Below are 25,338 nucleotides of genomic sequence, written 5' to 3' on the forward strand. Positions count from 1 at the left end.
GGATTTTCCAGACAAGAGTACTGGAGTGGGGTGCCACTGCCTTCTCCGAGTTTTCTTGTAGAGGTAGCAATAAAAATGAATTCTCCATTAAATGGACTCATAAGGTGATGAGTCATGGCTTTCCATTTGTCCATTTCTAATCTCAGAGAAGTAACACCTGATGGGAATGATGCAGCAGAGAAAGATGGATGGTATGAAAATTACTGTTGGAGTAGCTAATCGGAAGACAGGGGAAAGATCTGGAGCACCAGCAGAGGGATTGGCCTTTGATAGGAATAACGACAATTTAACTTCAGGATGAAGAGGGAAGACAGATGCTGACTGGTAGAGAGATGTAACAGTAGGAATTCGTGAATAACTTTAATGGTTGCTTCCATTTTCTTAGTAATGTAAAGACATCACATCTAAGAATAAGGATGAAGGAGAGACCTTTCAAATACTTAATTAAGCTATTTTTACCAGGAAAACCGTGTTAAATGTCTCAGTCCTTGATGTTGCAGAGGCAGGATGTGCCTGTTAAGAGCACACATTCCGTGGACAGACTGCCTTGGTCTGAAACCACTCTCATCACTTGCTGTATGACTTTGCATAAGTCAGTTATGCTCCCTAGGCCTCAGTTTCCACACTTGGAAAGTAAGGGTATCAACCTCAAGGAACTGTTAGAAGATAAAAGCTTATATAAATTAGTGCTTTATATAAATTAAGTGCTTAGAAGAATCCTTGGCACATAGTAATCACTAGATAAATATTTACTATTGTTCTTCTTAAGGAATTATATGCCACAAATCCACTCTATAATATATACAGTAGAGCAAAACAGGTATATTAGATTATTACTTGCGTAGATTTTCTCGATACATAATGTAAAATTTGCTTGAGGCTAAATTAGAAGTCAAACTTTACGTTCTCATTAAACAGCATCTCAGAACTTCACTTACACAGATGACTTCCCATTGCGAGGATCTTTGAATGTTGTTGTTCTTGTATTATGATCAACAAAGTACCGCACACCTTCCCGGGTATACCTAATTTCCCAACCTTCTGGCAGGGGTTCTTCATTCTGCAAACTAAAAGATAAAAGTCACAGAGACACAAGGTGAACATTTTCAAGGTGCTAAAAACGTCTGAGTTGAGGTTCACTTGATTCTGTCTCCCGACACGTAAGCTCACTTAAGTAAGGCTCCAGGATATACATACCCTTGAGTTCTGGGGTCTTCCCACTGGGTTGTTTTTGTGTTATGATTCACGAAGTAAACTCTGTCTGTTGAATCCACTCTTTTTTCTAAAAAAGAGTGAGCATGGCATTTAATAACTATTTGCTATATATACATTTCAATATTTTTATCAACAACACATTAGCTTACCCCAGCCTGGTGGCAAAGGCCCGTATGGGTCATTTTCTGCCGCTAACATTGAAGCCTGAATGGAGAAAAGGATTAGGAGAAGTTAAAAGAACAGATTTTTAATATAAAAGCATAAACTAAGCACTTGGCTGAATCACATTTAATAGTCATTTTCTAAAAAATATGATAAAGAAATGTGAATATAGTAATTTCAAGGCACAGAATTCTAAAATTGTCATGAGTTAAGAGGAGTTAAATAAGTGATAAATTATTAGTTTTTCTACAATGATTTACAAATAATGTATCAACATTAGCACTTTAATCTCTTAGCCCTTCTGTAACAGTCCATAAGAGTGAAATGACATGAGAGAATAACATATAGAAAATTGTAGTGTTTAAAGAGGTAACATTATTTGCTGAAAAACAGAATAATTACCACAGTTCTCTTTAAAACAAATGTCTACTAACATAATAATATTAAACTCCAGAATTATCTTTGTAAAAATAAACTTTTACCTTTGTATTAGTATATTTTATATATTCAAACATACATAAAAACATATTAATGCTCACATATTATGACAACTCAGAACTATATTCAAAGAAAATAAACATTTTTACCATCAGTTTTTAAAGAAAGACAAAAACTTATTACCTGAAAAATCATTTCTTAATGATACAATATATACATCTTGATAAATATTTTATAACTTCATAACAGATACTATAAATTGTACTCAATATCATTTAGACAACTAAATCTCAACCTTAGGATATTCTGTTTCTGCAGAAGAGCACACTTCTGATGCACACTATTACCTAATTCTGCCCTGTTTCCCCAAGGTTTTCCACAGATACAGCAAAGTCCAACCAAAACAAATGCACACACACAATCTGTTTAGTACATACAGCTAAACGGTGGAACATCCCCACAGATTTCTGCACAAGCTACTCAGGAACCAAGAACTGACCACACGAGATGCTGAGCAGGCTGGGCCGGCCCACTCTCTGATGGTCAGACAACCAGGAGAGTGGACCAACCTGCAAATGAGAGCAACCAAACCTTGCTACTTAACCTCCCAAAAACGCAGAGCTGAATGAGCCTGCCCAAGGCAGGATTCTGAAGAGCTGTTTTCGTTGTGTATCTTTCCTAATTTCTTTCCACATTTTGGGGTTTCAAGCTGCCCTGAAACACTACCTAGAGATGCCCAGTACTTGAGATTTATACGTTCTACTTCTTGAGATCAAATCTATTTAGACAGAAATCCTCCCCCCATCCTCCACACTCCCGTGGATGCTTGCTTATGGCAGTAAATCACCAATTGATCAAATTTTCAGACAGCATTAAATTTTTTTGGACAAAACTATCTCCGATCCCAGGAATACATATTTAGTGGGCCAAAACAGATGACAGCGTCTCTACAAAGCTGGGATGGAACCAGGATAGCGGGATATGGCCAGACTGGCCTTCAGTAAAGTCAGGAGGCAACCAGGTTTGTTTAAAGCAAACAAAATGATTATAACCGAAAGTAGAAGATTGGGAACTGACCAAGACAAATTATATTATTAAGAAACTGCATTTATGAGACTACCTCTTAATAAGGACAAAAGCATGAGTGTATAGCTATGTAAACTAGGATTAAAAAAAACTTAAAGTGCTTATGCATATCAGAAATGTGAATTAGTTATTAAAGATCAACTAAAAATGATCTTACAATCTATAACATTTAAGAAAAGTCACTAAGGGAGAACAGGGAAGACGTCTGGAAGAAAAAGATGCGTTAACGCCTGTAACTTCCTAATTACCGAGTAGAGGTATCGCTGGTTGAACTGCTGCATAGCTCCCTGCAGCTGGCTCCGCTGGGACTGCCACTGCTCAAAGTTCCGCACCGACTCCATGGTGGGCCGCTGCCAGGTGGTTGTCCTGGTGTTATGGTCCACGTAATACACTCTGCCCCGGTCATCGACTCTTCTTTCCCAACTAGTAAAGATAAACGGAGCAGCAGTGAAAATGAAAATAAACAACCATCTCTTTATATAAGAAACTGGAAAGTAGTTAAGCAACATGTTACCTAAATAATTTAAAAATCAAGTCCAAGAGATGATGAGTTCAAAAGAATGTAAATATTGATATTCTTCAGAAAAATTACAGACATGTAACTTGCTATCTATTTAGCTAAATTACCTTCCCATTCTTCCCATACATGATTTCTAAGGACTGTCTAAAAAAGAGGTCATAGACTGAACACTATCCATGTGACTACTCTCCCTCTTTCTTTGATAAATATTTACTGAGTGCTAACTGTATACCAAGCAATCTGCCTCTATCATCCCTGTCCATGTGAAGGGTTTTAACTCAACTTGTACAGCTTTTTAATCCACCTTTTGCGGCTACACTTCTGCTGAACCAAAGTGCAGATGGAGCCATGCCATTCTGCCTATCACCGTTTGCTGGCATGGCAAAACAATGAACCCAGTCACCACCTCAGCCTCACTGCCCTTCTCCAGCCTCACCCTCACTTTCCTTTCTTTCAAGGGACCCATCCGAGGGGCCAAATCAACTCCTGGTGGGCCCCAAACATGTCAGACGTCTCATCCTGTCATGCCTTTGTTTCAATCCTCTCTCAGCCAACGGAATACCCTTTTCCACCAGCTAGAAGACGCCCTGTCCTCCTGAACCCCTACCCTCCAGGGTTCCGTTCACCTCCAATCAATCTGTATTATTAATTCATAGGCTTTCGATATCCTTTCAGCAACCAATTTCACGAGATAACACACTTGTTGCCTTTAATTTTCTGGACTTTGAATGTTTATATTGGCGAGCTCCGAGTTGCATCTGGAAGGACTGTTAGTGAATAACAGCCTAACAGCACAAGCTTTATTTAGTATGTAATAGGAATGCCTCTTCATTTAAAATGCTCTATTAACTTCAGCCATAATTAATACAATTTTACTTGTAATGATCTTTTAGATAATAATTTTGAACACTAGGATCTCTTATGTAAATATCATGCAATAGCATACTTTAGATCCCTGTCTATGAGGAAACATACACACAAATTGCCCTAAATATGACTCTCATTCCTTAAAAAAACAGCAAGGACTGACACTGGATCAGAAGTCTGCAACTCCTCTCAGTAAACTCATGCCAGTGTTCGACATCTCTTAATCTCTTCAGGAAGCCCTTCAGACTAACTGTAAATGAGATACAGGGTAACAAATCTCATCTACTGAACATTTACTATTCATAAAAGCAAATCAAGGAAACGTAACATGTAGTAGAAAAGAACCATTTTATATTGCATTAACTGAACTTTTAAAATTCCACGTATACAACACAGCTGAAGCTGGAGAAGACGCTACCTTACCCTGGAGGCAGAGGCTGCGGCCTCTCCCACGTGGTCGTCCGTGTGTTATGATCCACGTAGTAGGTTCTACCATGAGGATCTTTTCTCTGTTCCCACCTTTAATAAAAATACAGAAATAAAAGAATAAGCTACAGACTATCTGAAGAACGATTCCTTTTTATAAGCCAAAAAATTACAGGTACGTTTTAAAGAGTCATGTATACCCACAAAATGAAGTTGTTTCTTTTGAGCTTTGTAAATGCTTAATTATTCCCTTTTCATTAGCAGTACTGGAAACTTCCCAGCTTCCCAGGGGGCGCTAGTGCTAAGGAACCCACCTGCCAATGCAGGAGACATAAGAGATGTGGGTTCAATCCCTGGGTGGGGAAGATTCCCTGGGGAAGGGCACGGCAACCCACTCCAGTATCCTTGCATGGAGAATCCCAGGGACAGGGGAGCCTGGTGGCTTACAGTCCATTGGGTCGCACAGAATCGAACATGTCTGAAGCGACTTACCACACAGCACACACTGGAAACTCAGTAAGTACATTTAGCAGAGGAAGACAGAATAACACCCAAAGTTTTTTAAAGTGACTAATTCATGGAATTCCAAATCATCACAAACAGAAATTTAATCAAGAGCTGAGGAACTGTCACCCTAATATCATGCCCAAAGGACAAAATGTCAATTAAGTAATATCTGTTTTTGGCAACTGAAAAAAATACACATCTAAAAGATTTTAGCAGAAACTGCATTAAAGTATGTAGTGAGACAGTTCCATGAACGTTCCTTCTTCCATCTGCATACAGGGTCTTCTTTCTGTGTATAGCTACCCCTCTTTTGTCTTTGGTGCACCTCTGAGTTTAAGGACATCCTCATTTGTCTTTCTCTGTTCCGTCTCAGACACACTCCACCTCTTCCTCTCCCCACCCTCGTTCTCTCCTCTACACTCTCCACTCTCTCCTTGGAATGGCACAGAAGAAAAAACTTCAAACGTTAAAAACAAAAACTTCCTATTTCTGAGTTTAACATTCTTGTTCTCAGCTGAAAGTAGAATAAATGGGAAATATTTTCCTTTCTCAAACACGAGGATTCAATTTAATCTGACTTCTTTTTAATTAGAGAAAAGTGAAACTTAAAGTTGTTCAGTCATGGCCAAATCTTTCCGACCCCAGGGACTATGGCCTGCCAGGCTTCTCCATCCCTGGGAAAGTGTCCTGGACTGGTTGCCATTTCCTTCTCCAGGGGATCTTCCAGACCTGGTCTCCTGAATTGCAAGGAGTGTAATGTAAGAGGAGTGTAATGTACATAACCGAGTGCACCATCCATAAAATGGGCTATGAAGCCATTTCTAATTTGATCCTAAGTTAGCTGGAAATATTTCTAATTTAATATTCAATATTCAGTAAGCACTTAGGTTCCAACTATAATTCTGGCCACTAGTTCTTACTTTTTCCAATTAATTTTTCCATATCACTTCCAGATTTCAGGGTTTTCCTCCAAAGAGAATTTATCTTCCTCAAACTAAATTGCTTGCTACACACATCATATGAAGACCAGACCCCCTTTTGGATATTATCTTTGTAATTTTCTACATTCCATTCATTAGATCAAGCGAAGGCAGCCTTTTTCTGTGAAGTACTCGACAGTAAATATTTTAGACTTTGTGGGCCAAAAGGCAAAATCAGGACTATTATGTAGGTACTAACATAGTAAGAGCAAAAACTCCTGTCATGCCCCACCGTGTCTTCTTGAGGTAGGTCACCCAGGCTGTGGATGTGCCATGTTCCCAGCTGTGCTATGCTGACAACATTCTTGCAACAAAGAACTCCTGGCCCACGGGGGAGGAGCCTGGTCAATTCCACCACCCGCCCCAGTGACCAGGGTCTCAGGGTGCTTCTCCTCCTCCCCCAGAAGCTGGTTCACAGGGAGGTAACTTGCTAAACTGTCACTCCCAGAGTGAGAGTTTACCTTCTGGGGCAGTACCATTGCCGAGAAGGAGCCCCCGTGCGTGTGGGGTGACCAGAGCTAATGTCGGGCAGCAGGGAGGAGAGAAGGTGCTGGCGGGGGAGAAGGCGGTACAAGGGTAAGGGGCTTGCCTCGGGCCTGGCCGGGGACTCAGTGACAGCCAGCTAGAGCTGAGCCCGTGTGTCCTGCAGCAGCAATGGGCCAGAACAGAACTGGTTAGAGGCTAGAGCATCCCCGCAGTGGAAACTCCTGCTGCTGCTGCTGCTAAGTCGCTTCAGTCGTGTCCGACCCTGTGCGACCCCATAGACGGCAGCCCACCAGGCTCCCCTGTCTCTGGGATTCTCCAGGCAAGAAAACTGGAGTGGGTTGCCACAAACAGGCACAAGTTACCAGGCTGAGTGATGGGACTTCCCAACAGAATTCTTCGATTTCAAAGGGATATGTGCTAATTTATAACTGCTACATGTCACCTTCAACCATAATACTCTCCTGTCCCTAGTATTCAGATATGGCTTCCTTATCTCATATACACACATTTCTAAAACTTACTGCTGAAAAAGACCTTATTTTAAAAAAAGAAAGAAATAATAAGAGTGGGAGAATTTTGTTAAATGTATTACAGTAAAAATGACAGAATGTAGTTACTGACTGGATGACGACTGGGCTCTCACAAACCACGGTCAATGGCTGCCCCTCTCCGCTGCTGCTTGGCCTGCTAATCTCTCTCCTGCCCACCCTTCAGGTCACTCTCATTTTTTAAACCAAAAAACTACTCCTCAATATTGGGTCTTTTCTTGCTTGCTTCTACCAAACATTCCTCTTTCCCCGTGTGTTCACAGGGAAAAACCTGCATGCACTACTTCTCACTCCTTCAAACAGTTTTCTATCAAATTTCCACCCATCCCATTCACTCCATCACACAGCAGTCAGAATGTAGCTCTCCTTCCCAGAAATCATTCTGTCAAAGGTCAACAATAAATAATCTCTTTGTTGCTAAATTCAAAGGTGCCTTTTCAGTTCTTATCTTACTTGAATTTTCAGTAGGTTTTGACCTTGTTAACAATTTCCTCCTAAGCATTTGCAAGCCAGGGCCTTTGCCCAATTGCTCACTCACTCAAAACCATTGCATCAAGCACTAGTTCACTTACGTTTACTGGGACCTGCTATATGGCAGGTGTTGTCTTAGGCACAAGGGATACAGAAACGGACAAAATAAAGCTCCCTTTTCAGTGCAGTGGAGAGAAAACTGATAAACACATAAATACGTCACATAATGATTTAAGTGTTGAACAGTAATACAAATAACACCATGCTGATTAAAAGGACCCTACTCAAAAGTTTATACTGATTCCGTTTATGTTAAGTTCCACCAACTTAACATAGCTAATCTATAATCTATTGTGGAAAAACACTTTCAGGGAGGTACAGTGTTGCCTCCCTAAAAGCGGGAGCGGGGGTTGACTGAAAGGGGCCTGAGAGAACTTTCTAAGGTGATGATAACACTCTAATTTTGATAAAGTTTGGGTTATTTCCACCTGTCGAAACTCATCAATGACATACTTAAGACTTACACATTTCTATGTAAACTTTACCTAAAAATCCATAAACAAATACTGACCTCTAGTGAATGACATGCAAGCTGAAGTTTTGAGGGGCAAAATGTACAACTACAACTTACTGAATTAGACTTAAACATTAGACAAATGGAGAGGTGCAGAGATATGCGATAAAGCAAAGAGAGTAAAATGTCAACTCTAGAACTTGGTGATAGACAGATACACAGGTGTTCACTGTAAAATTCTTTATATTTTCCTGCATGTTTGTAAATTTTCTTAACAGAAGGTTGGAAAAAAATAAGGCAGGGGCTTGGGATAAGGACGGCGGGGGGGCCTGATTTGGCCAGAGGGAATCAGGAAAGACCTCTGGAATAAGGTAACATTTGGGCAGAGCCATGCACATATCTGAGGAATAACATTCCACACGGAAGTGAGAGCAAATGCAAAGGGCTTATGTCAGACCACGCTGGATAACCCTCCAGGCTAGAACAGGCTCCCTTCAGATCGCTCGTAATTCTGGGCACCAGTGAAATAAGTCACCAAAGAGATAAAATAAAGGAACTAAGAAAGATTTCTGAGGAAAGAGGGAAGATGATGTAGATTTGCAAACTGCTAAGGTGGTTACAGAAGCCAAGTACTGCCTAAGCCAGAAGAACCAACCTTGGCCCCACTCTCGCATTCCACCTCCCACAGCTAATTCCCACAACCCATCGTAACATCAGCCCAGAAGACTAGCATCCACCTTGGGGCAGTCTATTTTAATTTCTTACTCAGGTTAGTTGCTTCTAACCTTTTAGTAAGAATACATCTTATATAAACATATCTGTTTGTCCTAGGCTGCTATTCACCTACAAATTTTATACACACAAAAACATACCGGAAAAACAAACTGCCAGGAAAAAATGCTTACTTAACACACTCCAGGTTTCCAATCTGGTCAATACTGATTTACTTTATTATGCTTTCAAGTGCTGGTCACAATCTATTAACAGGCTGCAACTTGTGATTTGAAAATCACTCATCTAGATTCCTCACTCATGTAGATTCCTACAAACTTCTCTTCATGCAAAGTTCACATACAGTGGCTACAAGCACACAGAAGCATTTACCTGGCCCCACAGAATTAAGTTTATGTACTTATCATTTTAAACAGGAATGTGCCCACTTTTCTCATTTACAAAAGCCTGGTCTGTTTTGTTCTGCTTTGTCTCCTTAACTCCTCATCTGTCTGTACCACTTCTAGAATAATCTTTAAATGCAAATATGACTGTGCCACTCTCCTGCTTAAAATTCCTGTATGTTTATCCATGGTTTCCGGGGGCCGGAGTGGAGGAGGGTGGAGGGGGCAGGACTCCAAAGCTTCAGCAGGTATACAAAACTCTTCGGAGGGCTGTTTATTCTTCAGTATTACACAGCTTGCTTCCTCGAATGCTCAACTCAAGCTGTAACAAAATACCACTTCCTGAGGTCAGCTTATTCATGTATGGGTATCAGAGAGCTGAACATGCAGATAGCTCCCCTAAAAATGAAATCTTGCACCACATGTGCCTTCTTTGCTGCTTTGCTAACGCCTACTCCTCTTTTAGAAACCACTGAAGGGTCATCTCTTCCAGAAAGTATTCTTTGATCTCAGTATCACAGGATATCCTATTAACCCCCTCTACACATGCTCCGCTCCCTCCACAGCACCCTAAACTTGGACCTCTAGCTTAGCTTTAATTAAATTGTACAGTCAATGACTATTTACTTACTTTTATCTCCCATCAGATCAGAGGTTCTTGACAGTATGGAAAGCTTCTTACATATCAATGTCATAAGGGCAGACACGTGAGACTAAGATAAATGACTAATGATAAGTTGTCAAAGAGAAGACAAAGGAACAATGAGAGGTTTTTGAGAGCAAGGAAAGATACTTCATGGCCAAAAATGCTTGCAGGAAACAGTGGAGATTTCCAGTAAGTGGATAAAAATAAGCTCAGAGAAAGGTCTGGCCTGCACATATAAATTTAACAGTTAAAACGATGGGAGAATGCAAGACTCAAGAGAAGTACCCATTCAGGAGCAGACCAAAGCCTGAAACCACAATCAGGCAACAGGCAAAGTTCTATAATCCAATAAAGAGCACCGAGAAAAACAGCTCAGAAAGTCAGAAAGGGTTGCGGGCACAGCAGCTGTGATGGGAGAATGAGGGCACGGAGGCAGAGACCACCAGAGGCACCGTTTTCACAGCTGCGAGAGGAGACAGTTCTAACGGCTGTAGGAGGTAGGACTGTGTACACTGTCCTGGATACAGGACACTGCATCCACCAGGGGTCCCCAACTCTAGGGCCATGGACTGGTCTCAGTCCCTGGCCTGTCAGGAACTGGGGCGTGCAGCAGAGCAGGGTGGCAGGGAGTGGCGGTGGAGAGGAAGGATCTTCATCTGTATTCAGGGCTGCTCCCCACAGCTCACGTTACCACCTGCAAGCTGCCTCCTGTCAGATCAGCAGCAGCACTCGATTCTCAAAGGAGCTCAAAACATATTAAGTGAATATGGGAGAGATGACCAAATGGAATACACAGAATATTCTTTAAAGAAAATCATAGGAAGCTGAATTATTACCATGGAAAATTAAAAGATGAAGAATTATTCCCTGGTAGCTCAGCTGGTAAAGAGTCTGACTGCAATACAGGAGACCCCAGTTCGATTCCTGGGTTGGGAAGATCCCCTGGAAAAGGGAAAGGCTACCCACTCCAGTATTCTGGCCTGAAGAATTTCATGGACTGTATAGTCCATGGGGTCGAAGAGAAGGGACACAACTGAGTGACTTTCACTTTCAATGAAAACCTGAGTTCGTAACAGTGCTTCTCAGCAGGCTTATTAGATCCTTCCCAGCACTGAGTATAAACTGAGAAAAAAAGATGGCTACTTGCTTCAAGCTTAGCCTGGGGAGGCAACAGTAAAGAAAGCTAGAGAACTGAGGCTATTATAGAGTGTGTCAGGGTCACTCTTCTCTAAAGTAAGCCAAGAATCAAATCAACAGTCTTGCAAATTAATATAAGGTTTTTTTCCTCTTCCTGTCATGTAGCACATGCTATAACTATAACTAGCAATTGTTCTTAGTTTTTAAAAAATACTTGGTTTGTAGCAAATAAATTGTATGAATTAGATTCCAACTTAGATTTCAAATAACTGAAAGGAAAAATTTCATATACATATTCAACACTCAGGTTATTACCAAAAAGTTGCAATTAAATGTAAGTCACAAATCTTTAAAAAAATAAATAAATAACATACCCTGATGGCAGCGTTTCTGTGTTGGCACCTCCAGACTGCTGCCGGACAGGTTCCACACATCCGTCGGGCTGTCTTAATTTGGCTGCTTCAAAAGCAGAGCTACTTGCAGAACTGGAGGTGGAAGGATCTAATGTACTTTGAGCTTCAGATCCAAAGGCTGCACTGTTAGAGACAATACATTCATTGTTTTCCGAGGAGGTCAGTGTTTCTTGAACTGGAGGGTCTTCAACAGGAGTACTAGTGCAATTTGAAGACAAGGCGGGTTCTCCAGATCCTATTGCAGTACCCGTGCTGGAAGCATTATCAGTCGGTACAGATGAGGGTGAGTCTCCATTAACTGAAAAGGGAAAATCAGTAAGATGATCTGTTGAGAAATGACCAAGCGCCCAATTAACTCATCAACTGTGTTTATTTAGAGCCTAATTCACACCAAGCAGCGTATTAGGTACTGATGGAAATAAGACAGATAATACTTTTTGTGGCTCGTATTTTTGAGATGAATGTTAAATAATAAAAACATAAGAATTTATATGTAACAATAACCCAAACTTAAGCAAAGAGAAATCAACATGAACAAACATTTTTCCTCCACACAATAAATTCTGAGTATCTACATGGGTTATATAAAAACTTCAAAATGACCCCATTCAATCTCCCTTTTCCTATGCAAATACAGCTAATATCAAAAGAATTCTTGTCAAATATAAAGTGGCATTAACTCTTAAGACAGTACTGTAGGGGACTGCAAAAAGATCCAGGAATTCATTCCACACTTGCTGGAGAAATAACCCAGCATTGAGATCCACTGACATAATTTAAAAATTCTTTCATTTTAAATGTAATCGATCCATTCAACTACATGTCACTATAAGAGAAAGTCAAATTAAAACTGGGAAGGGAATAGATTATTGAAGAAAACCTATTAGAAAATTACACAGCAAAGTTCTAATTGAAACAGAGGAAGGAGACATAATTAAGAGTAATGGAACGGTCAGGTAGATTTTTAAAGAAAGAGATGTAAACAGTGGGAAGAAGAGAAATGAGTACTATTAAAATGAATCAAACTGTAGGAGCAAAACAGAACCAATCAAGTTCTGTACCAACTACAGGGGAGAGCAACTTTGGGGAAAATATCAATAAGAAAACATAAGAAATAAAAATGCACAGTGCTACCTGTACTCAACACTTAGAAAACATGAAGAAAAGAGAATGTGTACAGAGAGAGTAAATTCTGGTCTCTTATATGATATTCAGAATTCATGGAATATATGATGTCTAAAAGTGAACTTTTTCATTTAACTTTCAATCTTGAACAATGTAGAAATTGATTTCCAAAAAAAAGAAAAGATTAGCAACAGTCTTTGGAAAGCAAAATAACACTAAATGGAAAAAGAGGAATATTTGAGACAACATAATCCAGCCCAATAAGAAAGAATCATAAACCCTTATCATACTAAAACATAACACATGCTAACAAAGTGTTAAAAACAGAAGCGGAAAATTAATTATTAAACAGCAGCTCTTAGTTGTTCAAGGCAAACCCTTCTCTCCCACAACAATTCAGCTCCTCCAAGTGCTCTCAGCTCTTCTCTCCATCTGTACCACCGCCCCCCTCATTGTTCCTTGTTCGCTGCAACAGCGTCCTAACTGGTCTGCTTCCTCTCTGGTCCAACTCCAACCCGTTCTCCAAACAGCAGCCAAAGTAATCTCTTTAAAGCATACAAAAGATCTTTTCACTCCCTAATTAAACACACCTATTGCACCCAGAGTAAATTCCAAGTTCTTTACCATGGCTCATGACAAAGACTCCACATAAGTCTGCCCCACAGCTCCACCTGACTTCTCACAGGGGTCTCCCTTCCATCTTGTGAGCAGAGCCAACTCCCTCCCCTCAGGGACGTGCTCTGGCCGCTTCGCTGGCCTCAGAAGAGCTCCTGCTTCTTATCAGGCAGCGGGCAGGCTCAACCACTCCTTCAGAAAGGCAGCGCTCAGGCACCTTATTTAATTCTTCACCTGCCCCACCCTCGGCCCAGGCTGCCTACTAGACTGTTTTCCTTCTCATGTTCTGAAACAGTTTGTTTTTAGTTTTCCTTTAGTTCAAAACCCAACACTTTGTCAGACTTGTTCCACTTGTGTATTCTCAACAGTTACAATGCACCTGGCATATGAAAACAAGAAATGTTAAGTAAGGGCAAATCACAGAAGAAGTAAACATATCTCTCTCAAAGCTAGGCAGAAAAAAAGAACATTAGTAGAAACATTAATTAAGTACATGAAGGATTGAATGACACAGTCAATAAACCTGTTCTAAATAACAGCATTAGAGAAGGAGTTCTGAGTTTTCATTACATACATATTCCATCCAAACAATCTAGGCATTTTAAGAAAAAAAAGTGACACGTAAAGGACCAAAGGAAAATTCCAGTTTTACAATCAGGAGGTGAAACCGATCATAATTCAAGTAAACTAGAAACAAAACAAAATACAACTTACTGAAATGTTTACTGAAAGTCTGGCAGATTCTGTAAAACATTTTTTAAGGATCATGTTATTTAATTCCCACAGAACAATGCTATGAGGAAGATACTACCCATTTTATTAGTAAGAAGATGGATGCTTACATGTCTATAAAAATGATAGTTCTCCCCCACCTGCAACCAGTTTAGCTTAGAAGATTTTTTTATAAAACCCTAAATAATTATTAAGTTAAAGAAAAATGATAGTTATGAAATTACAAACTTTAAGGAAATTAATGGCATGAAAATACTTGTATGAAATATTTGACATGGCAAAGAGGTTTCCAAGGGTATAAGAACAATGGCACCCCTCTCCAGTACTCTTGCCTGGAAAATCCCACGGACAGAGGAGCCTGGTAGGCTGCAGTCCACGGGGTCCCAAAGAGTCGGACACAACTGAGCGGCTTCACTTTCACTTATCACTTTCATGCATTGGAGGAGGAAATGGCAACCCATTCCAGTGTTCTTGCCTGGAGAATCCCAGGGACAGCAGAGCCTGGTGGACTGGCGTCTGTGGGGTCTCACAGAGTTGGACATGACTGAAGCGACTTAGCAGCAGCAGCAAGAACGAACAGCCATAAATGAGCTTAGCATTCAATTCCAGACCCAGGGGAAAATGGTAGAAGGAAAGGAATTATAAGAAAAATATAATAGATCAGAATTTCCTAACCTGATTAGAATCTGTAGGATATTATAGAAAGTATAGATCTCACTTTCCATTCTAGAATTACTGAATCTCCTAGGGAATCTCTGGGATCTGTATTTTTAGCAAATGCTTCAGATGAATTCTTACAAGTAAGGTTGGAAAAACTATGAAATAGTGCCTTAGCAAATTTTATAAAGAAAAATATAGTTTCAATAGCATTTGGAATACCATGTACAACTTTATATCAGTAAGTCTAAAATATTAACTAAACTAACTCAAGAGAAAGAAAAATTGATCAATCAGAGTAGAAATGTAAAAGGGGATAAAAGATCGAACAGTATCCCTCCAAAAGTCAACAGATTCAGTTTTTGAGCCTTCAAGGAACAGATTGCCCCCGTGTTCTCTGAAATGTTAACAGTACATTGGTGGCAAAAAAGAAAAAGGAGTTTCTTAATTTATTCTTCAAGAGTAATATAACCCTGAAACTGAAACTGAATAAATTAAACAATGGGTCAATAATAGGAAATTATGTTAGGAAAACATATTTAACAGGTTAAAAGTTAAAAGCTACACGTTAATTTTCAATACAAATCAAAAAGGATCAAAAAATATTGATAAAACTGTTGATAAGAGGAATCTAGGAAAATTCAAAAATAATCTAGATTATCCACCAGAAACCAAGAGTAAGCATGATATATTAATGGTAAAACATTAGAAGAATTTCTATCAAGATCAGGAACAAATTTTAAAATCAGAACAAAACAAGGAAGATCACAATTACCACTCCATTTCAATACTATGGCTTAAGTACGAAAATGCATTAAGACAAAAGAGAAGTGAAAAATACCAGATATAAAATGGTAAAACTCACTGAGAGAGATAAGAGTACTTATTTATATCACAAGAGAATCAACTGAAAAAAAAATTAGAACCAATTATTAATTTGACCAAAACATTTCAGCACCATGATCAGATAGATTCAAGTTCAACATCAAGATTACACTCAAGACCTATCTGAAGAAAAAGAAAAAACATTTCTAAAAGGTTTAAAGCATAGATTGGAGACAGAATTCTCTCTGAATGAGAAGATTCAGTGTTGCTTCAAAATTTAAAAAGTAAACTATCCTCCAAACGCACAACTTCTCGTTCGCTGGCGGTGGAAACGCACAGGGCACAGCCGTTTTGGGTGTCAGTGTGGCACTGGCAGCTTCTTACAAAAGGAATAACACTCTTATTGTAAGATCCCGAAGTGACAGTCCTCAACCCAGCTCAGCTGAAAACTTAGGTCCACACCAAAGCCTGCACGTGACTATTTACATCAGCTTTATTCATAATTGCGAAAAACTATAAACCTCCACAATGCTTGGTTGTGGACAAAGCATAGGTGAACAGATAGACACTCTATGGTACATCCACACAATAGAATATTTATTATTCAGCAACAAACATAAAAGAGATATCATGCCACGAAAATCCATAGAAAAGCCTTAAATTCATCAGGTCAGTTCAGTCGCTCAGTCGTGTCCAACTCTTTGTGATCCCCTGGACCACAGCACACCAGGCCTCCCTGTCCATCACCAACTCCCGGAGTTTACTCAAACTCATGTCCATCGAGTCGGTGATGCCATCCAACCATCTCATCCTCTGTCGTCCCTTTTTCTTCCTGTCTTCAATCTTTCCCAACATGAGGGCCTTTTCAAATGAGTCAGCTCTTTGCATCAGGTGGACAAAAGTATTGGAATTTCAGCTTCAACATTAGTCCTTCCAATGAACACTCAGGACTGATCTCCTTCAGAATGGACTGGTTGCATGTCCTTGCAGTCCAAGGGACTCTCAAGAGTCTTCTCCAACACCACAGTTCAAAAGCATCAATTCTTTGGCACTCAGCTTAAATTCATATTTCTAAGTAAAAGAAGCCAATCTGAAATGGCTACACATGACACTGTGAAGAAGGCCAAACTAGAGAGACAGTAAAGGATCCGTGGCTGCTAGGAGTGTGGGAAAGGAGACGAATGACTGGAGCATAGCGACTGTTAAGGTGAAATAATTCTGAATGATACTGTGATGGTCAGCACATGGCAATATGCATTTCTCAAATCTCACTGAACCCAGGCAATACCAAGAGGAACCTTAACATAAACTGTGCGCTTTCATTAATCATAATGCATTTATACTGGTTCATTAATTATATTAATAACAAATATGCCACAGTAATGCAAGATGTTAATAGCAGGGCAAGTTCTCAGTGGGGTACCGGGAGCATGCATTTGATTAGAGGGATGACTATTCATACATATCAATGGTTCTCAACGGGACATCCACTGAAGAAATTTAGCAATGTCTGAAGACATGTCTGGTTGTTACAACTAGGGGAATGGGTGGGTGTTACTGGCGTCTAGTGGGTACAGGCCAGAAAGGCTGCGATCCTAAAATGCACAGGACAGCCACCCACAACTGAGAATTATCTAGCCCAAAATGTCAAAGAGTGCCAAAGCTGAGAAACTCTGATTAATGCATATATAATCAGCAACCAGGCAGCGTTCAGTCTATTGTAGTTGCAAAATAAATACCTCTTTAACAAATGATACAAGGATGACTGAATGGATAAACTTGACAATAAAGACGATGAGAAACAAGGAGGCAGGCAGGGAGGGAGGGATCATAGGTTCCCTCCTCAGGAAAGAACAAAAAATTGTACGGAGGCAAATAATTAAAATCCCATGTGACAGCAATGACAGTAGACGCTTATGCAAAGCATTTCCTTCTCTACAGATGTGAGATCACACCCTCTGACTTGGTTTCTTAATGAATGTATCTCAAGCCTGACTTTATGAATTATGACTTTTGATTTAGGAGGCAGATCTCCCTCACTTCAGGTTTTATCTCTGAGAAGTAAATTTCCCATGGACTTTATGATATGTACATCTCATAGTACCATGCATTGTCCTCTAATGGTTCAGCCAAATAAAGCAGGAAAAGGAGGGAATATTGAAGTACCTAGTATCATTTCTGCCCCTTTTAAAAAGTATGACATGAAAAACTGCTTGTATATATATATACACACACACACACATATATATACACTAAATTTCTTTACAATTCACACCTGAAAGTGGCTATGGCTTTAAAGGAGGTGGAGCACACGGAAGCCTTTGGTGATGATGCAGTTCCGTGTACTGATTGCAGTGCTAGTTACGTGAAGCCATACATGACAAAACTGCACGCACGTTTGCACACGTGCACGCACACGAACACACACACACACACACACTCTCTCTCTCTCTCTCTGCAGGTATAACCGGTGAAATGGGGACTGTATCAATGTCAAGTTCCTCATTTTCATACAGTACTATAGTTATACAAGACATTAACATTCAGGGAGGCCAATGAAGGGAACACGGGACCTCCCTGTACATTTCCTGGTAACTTTTTGTGAATCTGTATTTCAAAATAAAAAACTAAAAGCAAAAGTCTAATAAATTTGTGAAATCGGTTAGTTCTGCCTTACTACACTGAGCTCTGTTTTATTAATAAAACAATAATTATACGTTAGAAAAAGTCATTTCTTCTAGAAGCTAAGGGCAAGGGGGAAAAGTAAAGAAGAAAATCATATTTTTCTTAAATACCTCTGTCTTAGAAACATGGTAGATGTTTTAAATTTATCTCATTTAACCTTTGAAACAATCCTGTAAGGTATTATTAAGTATTTGTATCATTTTATAAGTGGAGAACCTAAATTTTTAGAATGCTAAATTTGTCCAAGATCACATGCTTATACGCTGAGTACATCATGTGAAATGCCTGGCTGGATGAATCACCAGCTGGAATCAAGACTGCTGGAAGACGTATCAACAACCTCAGACATGCAGATGATACCACCCTCATGGGAGAAAGAGAAGAGGAACAAAAGAGACTCTTGAAGAAGGTGAAAGAGGAGAGGGCAAAAGCTGGTTTAAAACTCAATATTCAAAAAACTAAGATCGTGGCATTGGGTTCCATCACTTTATGGCAAATAGGTGGGGAAAAAATGCAAACAGTGATGGGCTTTCTTTTCTTGGGCTCCAAAAACACTGCAGACAGTGACTACAGCCATGAAATTAAAAGATACTTGCTCCTTGGGAAAAAAGCTATGACAACCCTAGACAGGGTATTAAAAAGCAAAGACATTACTTTGCCAACAAAGGTCCATATAGAAAAACCAAAGCTATGGTTTTCCTAGTAGTTATGTATGGATGTGAGAGTTGGACCATAAAGAAGGCTGAGTGCCGAAGAATTTGATGCTTCCAACTGTGGTGTTGGAAAAGACTCTTGAGAATCTCTTGGACAGCAAGGAGATCAAACCAGTCAATCTTAAAGGAGATCAGTCCTGAATATTCATTGGAAGGACTGATGATGATGCTGAAGCTCCAATATTCTGGCCACCTGATGTGAAGAGCCGACTCGTTGGAAAAGACCTGATGCTGGGAATGACTGAAGGCAGGAGGAGAAGGGGACGACAGAGTATGAGATGGTTGGATGGCATCACCGACTCAATGGATGTGATTTTGAGCAAGCTTCGGGAAATAGTGAAGGACAGGGAGGCCTGGCATGCTGCAGTCCATGGGGCTGTAGAGTCAGACACGACTGAGCAACGGAATGACAACCCATGGTTAAAGTGTTCAATGACAGAGCTAGGACTGGAACGCAGTCCTGTTAGAAACCAAATCTAATCTTTTCAATCATGACTGCCTCCCACTTTAGCGTAAAGTATCAGCATTTACCAACTAAACTTAGCAAATGGATCTTCTTAAGACTCAAAAGAACAGGTTGGGGTGAGGGAAAATGCCCTCCCCTCCAAAGCCCTCATGTACAATACTGTCTTTGGTGAAAAGAAATCATTTATCTGCAGTTCCAGGACCACAACCCCTCATCTGAAACTCTTAGGGCCAAGTGTGTTTCAGAATTCATAACTGTGGAATGTAGAAAGGTAGTATGGCACATATATTATCTATTACACTAATATCAAGTCAGACTGGGGGCTAGACACTGTAGCTAAACACAGTATCATTTCTGGAGTGAAACAGGATACTCATACTAAGCAGAAAAAAATTATAAATACCTTCAAGTTAGTCCTAGTCATTTTGCTATCGAGTGAGTTTACCAAAAAACTTTTGGTTTTAAGGATTTTAGGATTTTGGAATCACAGGTAATGGATTAAAAACATGTAATATGTTACACACACAATATGCACACTCCACTCCATCACCACTCTAACAATGAAAACTGATTTTTAAAGTTCTTGACTACAGAAAAAAGAATCCTATTTTTACACCAACACCTTAAAGAAGACTACCCCTTGAAAAATATACCTGAATTCATCTTCCTACTGAGGGATGACAGATCATACAGAAGACACTGATAAAGTGGTTTCTACCAACAGAGTAGATTCCAGAAGCCTTTCTAAACCAGCCAATGGAATGAGGGCAGTTGGATTGTTTTGTCATGTGTCAAAGAACATGCAAACAATCACTAAGTTGACTGGGGGAATATTATTTGAAGTTTATCAAAGGTGTAAAAGATGAACAACCCAACACTGAGACACTACAGATATCACACACATCTAAATGAACAGGAGAGCGGGGAGGAGAGGACCACCGAGGTGGGTGTCAGGGACAGCTCCTCCACCAGCTGGGATCTCTGGGCCTCAGTTCCTTCAGGAGAAAAACACTAGTGCCTATTTTCAGAGAGTTAACCTGAGAGCTGTATTGATCGGTGGGTATATGGTGTTTGCAACACGTGTAGCACAGATATTAGCTGTTATTCTGATCGTCTTAGGCTTCCTTGCAATTATGGAGAATGTCATGGGAATTATTTACAATGGCGCCTTCATTTCTAGTTCCTCGTGTGTGTTTTGCTTTCAACTTGAAATTTCAGGCAAGGATAAGACAAGAATGTGGAAGGCAAATCTGTTCCCAACAGAAGCAGTCTGTAAGTACAAAATTAGAAGCAGAATATAAACTGGAGATTCTACAATGAGAGGGAACTCAGAAAGTTCTCTCTTTTGCAACAACATCTGAATAAGCCCACAAGCCCAAACATGCAACTATCTAGTGGTCAATAGATACTTTGCCCAATCTATTCTAACAGCTAAATATTTTAGGAAGAAGAGCTAAATCTCCAAATTTCATACATTTTTAACTGGAAAGGTGATGACAAGTATGAAATAGAATGACTGTATAAGCCTTTCTAAAATGAGCATTCAAATTTCTTATACTTCTCATGAAAAAAGAATAGACTCAGTAATTGGTCCTGATGTCTAATTACTTACAGAAATAATGGAATTGGATCTACCACTCTAATGAATCTAATGATAATCCCATATAACAAATCAAGTCTGGTCACATAAGGGTATTTTTATTTTTACAACCTCTTCAGAGCGTTCTCAAGGGAGTTACAATACTTACAATCTAAATTTCCTTATGGGTGGATACCTAGTTTGTGTGTCATTTTTGGTATGAGTAAATACAGGTAACTATTTGATAATCTACAGATCTATAGGTCAAATGCCCTGGATTTATGTTTTATTATTAAGAACTCTAGTACTAATATAAACCTTTTTTCTATGGGTGATTATTTGGTGGTAACCCATATACATGGGAGAAGGCAATGGCACCCCACTCCAGTACTCTTGCCTGGAAAGTCCCATAGACGGAGGACCCTGGTGGGCCGCAGTCCATGGGGTCGCTAAGAGTCGGACACGACTGAGCGACTTCACTTTCACTTTTCACTTTCATGCATTGGAGAAGGAAATGGCAACCCACTCCAGTATTCTCGCCTGGAGAATCCCAGGGACGGGGGAGCCTGGTGGGCTGCCGTCTATGGGGTTGCACAGAGTCGGACATGACTGAAGCAACTTAGCAGCAGCAGCAGCAGTATATACATGGGTGGTCCTTCCCACACTTATTTTCCCAGACTATTTTTTAAAACTATAAATTTAACTTAGGACCCATAATATAAGCAGAGTTCTATGAAACTCACTACTGTATTTACTCTCTTGGAATTAGCAAGGATACTGATCACATTATGATGCTTTTTCATACAGATCCATAAGATGGAACATCAGGCATAAAAGCTGGTGTTCATATTTTTTGTTTTGGGAGGGGCTTTTTGGCTGCACCTTGAAGCTTGTGGGATCTTAGTCCCCCAGATAATTAAACCTCAGCCTGGCTCTGGCAGTGAATGTGTTGAATCCTAACCACTGGACCACCAGGGAATTCCCAATGGGAATTGTTTTAACTGGTCTGTTTTTAATTTGTTCCTTTATCCCTTTGCTAATAAATCTGAGACAAACGTTCTGACTAGAAAGCATACCAGAATCAGAAAACAAATGATCCTGTTCACTCATTTCAGCCTGGTAATCTGTGTTTATTTTCTCTCATTTTCCAGACACCTTAAATTAATAATGAAAGCATCAACTTATTGTGAGGACTTAGGATGTTTAAGCCTATCTTTTTTATAAAAAAGAGGAGCATTAATAAATTACATTTTCAGAAAACCATGTCAGTTCCCACATTTACAAAAACTCACAACATGCACACAGTAAATATTTCCCCAACCTTCAGTATAAATATACAACAGTCTTCTCTACAAACCCATCCCCATCTATTTTCATATAATTACTTCTTTACATGTTTCTACTTTTGAATAATCCCATAAATAGATGAGGGAAAGAATACAGGCTCTGGGATCGAAAGACAGGATGCCAATTCTAGCCTCAAGACATACACTAGTAATCTTATGATGTTTGCGTTTCAAGAAATTCAACTGAAAGAGTTAATTTATAAAGATCGAACAAAAAATGATGTATGACTATTACAGCTGAATCCACTGAAAAACAGGATTACAGAAAAAATTCTTCCATAGACAGTCCTTCTATAATCGTAGAACACTTCTCCTTAGAAAATATAAAACTTTCAGAGTGCTGTATCACCTCACAATACATTTTTTTACTAAGTTACATGCCAAGCAGTAAATATCTGTCTGGCAAAAGAGAAGCATTTAACCAAATGGTTAAAGGAATCATTCATCACTAACAACAAATCAATGAATTCCCTAAAGTGCTTTTAGAAATACATTCTACATTATAAATAGTATTTTTTTTTGTAGCATAAAGCCTAAGATTGACTATCATGCAAGTACTTGTACTTGCTTAGTGAAATGTGCTATTATAATGTACTTTTGGAATATCTTCCTAAATAATCTAGGAAAATCAAATTATGAAAAAAAAAATTCAGGTGGTGTAATCTTCAAACTCCTTTTATAAAACTGAAGATTAAGAAAGACTGTACAATAAGGAAAGTATATGTACAGATACATAAAATTTGGTTTTCATTTAAATAATGTCATAAGTAACCATGCTTACCAGTGTCATTGGCAGGCTCAGATGGGAGTGGTTTTGGAGCTGGTGTGTGTTTGGGTCTGGCAGCAACCTGAGATGGAGATGGTGTGTTGTCCCCATTAACTACATATGAACAGCATGAGTTTTGTACTACAGTGTTTGTAGGTACACAATTATCTATCCCGTTAGTATCTTCAGCAGCCAATCTCCAAAAAAACAAACAAAAAAGATATCTTACTTCAAGGAATTAAAAACAATCATATAACTTTTCATCAGAAGTTAAGCAAAATGATAGGTATAAAGAGTAATGAACAAGAGATATCTTGATTATGTTTTTAAAACATTTTATTTTTTACATTTTATTACATACTTAAAAGTTTAAATTGGAGAAGGCAATGGCACCCCACTCCAGTACTCTTGCCTGGTAAATCCCATGGACGGAGGAGCCTGGTGGGCTGCAGCCCAGGTGTCTCGAAGAGTCGGGCACGACTGAGTGACTTCCCTTCACTTTTCACTTTCATGCATTGGAGAAGGAAATGGCAACCCACTCCAGTGTTCTTGCCTGGAAAATCCCAGGGACAGGGGAGCCTGGTAGGCTGCAGTCCATGAGGTCACTAAGAGTCGGACATGACTGAGCCACTTCACTTTCACTTTTCACTTTCATGCACTGGAGAAGGAAATGGCAACCCACTCCAGTGTTCTTGCCTGGAGGATCCCAGGGACGGGGGAGCCTGGTGGGCTGCCGTCTATGGGGTCACACAGAGTCGGACACAACTGAAGTGACTTAGCAGCAGCAGCACAAGTTTAAATTACTTTCAGTTCTAAGTGTATCCACACAGTAAACGTATATTGAGATATATAATCATACTGTCAAAAGTACCTCAAAGCAATGATCAAATTGTATATTTTAAATATTTAAGTTTAAGAATATTAGATTTATTTTTAAAATGTCTGGAAATATTTTCAAAAAGGTCATGAAACTTATAAAAATCAATTCCAAACTGTTGAGTACTGAAAAGACCAAAAACGTCTTACGATATTGATCACAAGCTATTACCAGCACTAAAATAATGAGTACATGATCTGCTGCTGCTGCTGCTAAGTTGCTTTAGTCGTGTCCAACTCTGTGCGACCCCATAGACGGCAGCCCACCAGGCTCCCCCGTCTCTGGGATTCTCCAGGCAGGAACACTGGAGTGGGTTGCCATTTCCTTCTCCAATACATGAAAGTGAAAAGTGAAAGTGAAGTCACTCAGTCGTGTCCAACTCTCAGCGACCCCATGGACTACAGCCCACCAGGCTTCTCCGTCTATGGGACTTTCCAGGCAAGAGTACTGGAGTGGGGTGCCACTGCCTTCTCCACATGATCATCAGAGAAAGCTAAATATTATATTCCAGAGTTAGAAGAATTTACAGTGTATTCATTACTGGAAATAAATAAATATGTCTACAATTACAAAATCAAGCATTTTAAATCTTATTGGCATAGAGTTAGGCAGTATCACATAAGTAACCAGGAGAACCTTCCCAAATACACTGGTAACCCTATATGTCTTCTCCACAGAGCAGCCTTAATTTTTTTTTCTTAATTTAAAAAAATAAATAAATCAGAGCACATCTCAGTCCTGCCCCACCTCATCTATCTCTCTGATCTATTTCTCTCCAAGCTGTTCCTTGCCTACCTTGCAATAGATATATTAGTATATCAATTTTATACGAAAATCATGCCAAAGAGTCTTCAAATGTTTATTACAAACTATTAGATACAGGGAGTAAAATTATAATGACTTACAAGATTATCAAAGAAAGGTTAAATATATTCTAGAGTTAGAAGAATCTGCAGAGCAAAAGGGCTTCTCCAATGGCTCAGTGGTAAAGAATCTGCCTGCAATGCAGGAGATATAACAGACATGGTTTTGATCCCTGCGTTGGCAAGATTCCCTGGAGGAGGAAACAGCAACCCACTCCAGTACTCTTGTCTGAAAAATCCCATGGGCAGGGGAGTCTGGTGGGCTACAGTTTACAGGGTCACAAAGAGTCAGACAGGACTGAGCACACACGAGCACGCACACAGAACAAAAACTAACTAGAAAGAATCAGTGTCCTTGTTCTACTTGCTATTTCCTCTGGAATGTTCTTCTCTCAAATCTCTGTATGGATGGCACATTTTTGGCCTTTTAATTGTAGCTTGAATGGCACTTCCACAGAGATGATTCCGTGACATTTCTCTTTATAAAGGGTTCCTTTACATTCCTGTCACCTTGTCCTGTGTTTCGATGACTTCATAGATCTTATCACTATCTCCAAT

General features: G+C 39.6%; 1 protein-coding gene across 4 annotated transcripts in view; it reads right to left on the reverse strand.

The window, feature by feature from the left end:
- Positions 1-25,338, reverse strand: part of WWP1 (WW domain containing E3 ubiquitin protein ligase 1) — a 136,433-nt gene that overhangs the window by 40,735 nt on the left and 70,360 nt on the right. For all 4 annotated transcript variants that reach the window (XR_003514514.1, XM_027561611.1, XM_027561610.1 and 1 more), the window contains exons 8-14: positions 23,056-23,237; positions 11,493-11,829; positions 4,712-4,807; positions 3,150-3,324; positions 1,365-1,419; positions 1,198-1,282; positions 939-1,067 (exon numbers count right to left, since the gene is read on the reverse strand). Coding sequence is in view for 3 of the 4 variants with exons in the window: in XM_027561611.1 (XP_027417412.1) it covers positions 939-1,067; positions 1,198-1,282; positions 1,365-1,419; positions 3,150-3,324; positions 4,712-4,807; positions 11,493-11,829; positions 23,056-23,237 (1,059 nt within the window). In the remaining variant the exon portion in view is untranslated. The remainder of the gene's footprint in view (positions 1-938; positions 1,068-1,197; positions 1,283-1,364; positions 1,420-3,149; positions 3,325-4,711; positions 4,808-11,492; positions 11,830-23,055; positions 23,238-25,338) is intronic.

This window comes from Bos indicus x Bos taurus, chromosome 14 (genome assembly GCF_003369695.1).
Source record: "Bos indicus x Bos taurus breed Angus x Brahman F1 hybrid chromosome 14, Bos_hybrid_MaternalHap_v2.0, whole genome shotgun sequence".
In the NCBI taxonomy this organism is placed as follows: Eukaryota; Metazoa; Chordata; class Mammalia; order Artiodactyla; family Bovidae; genus Bos; species Bos indicus x Bos taurus.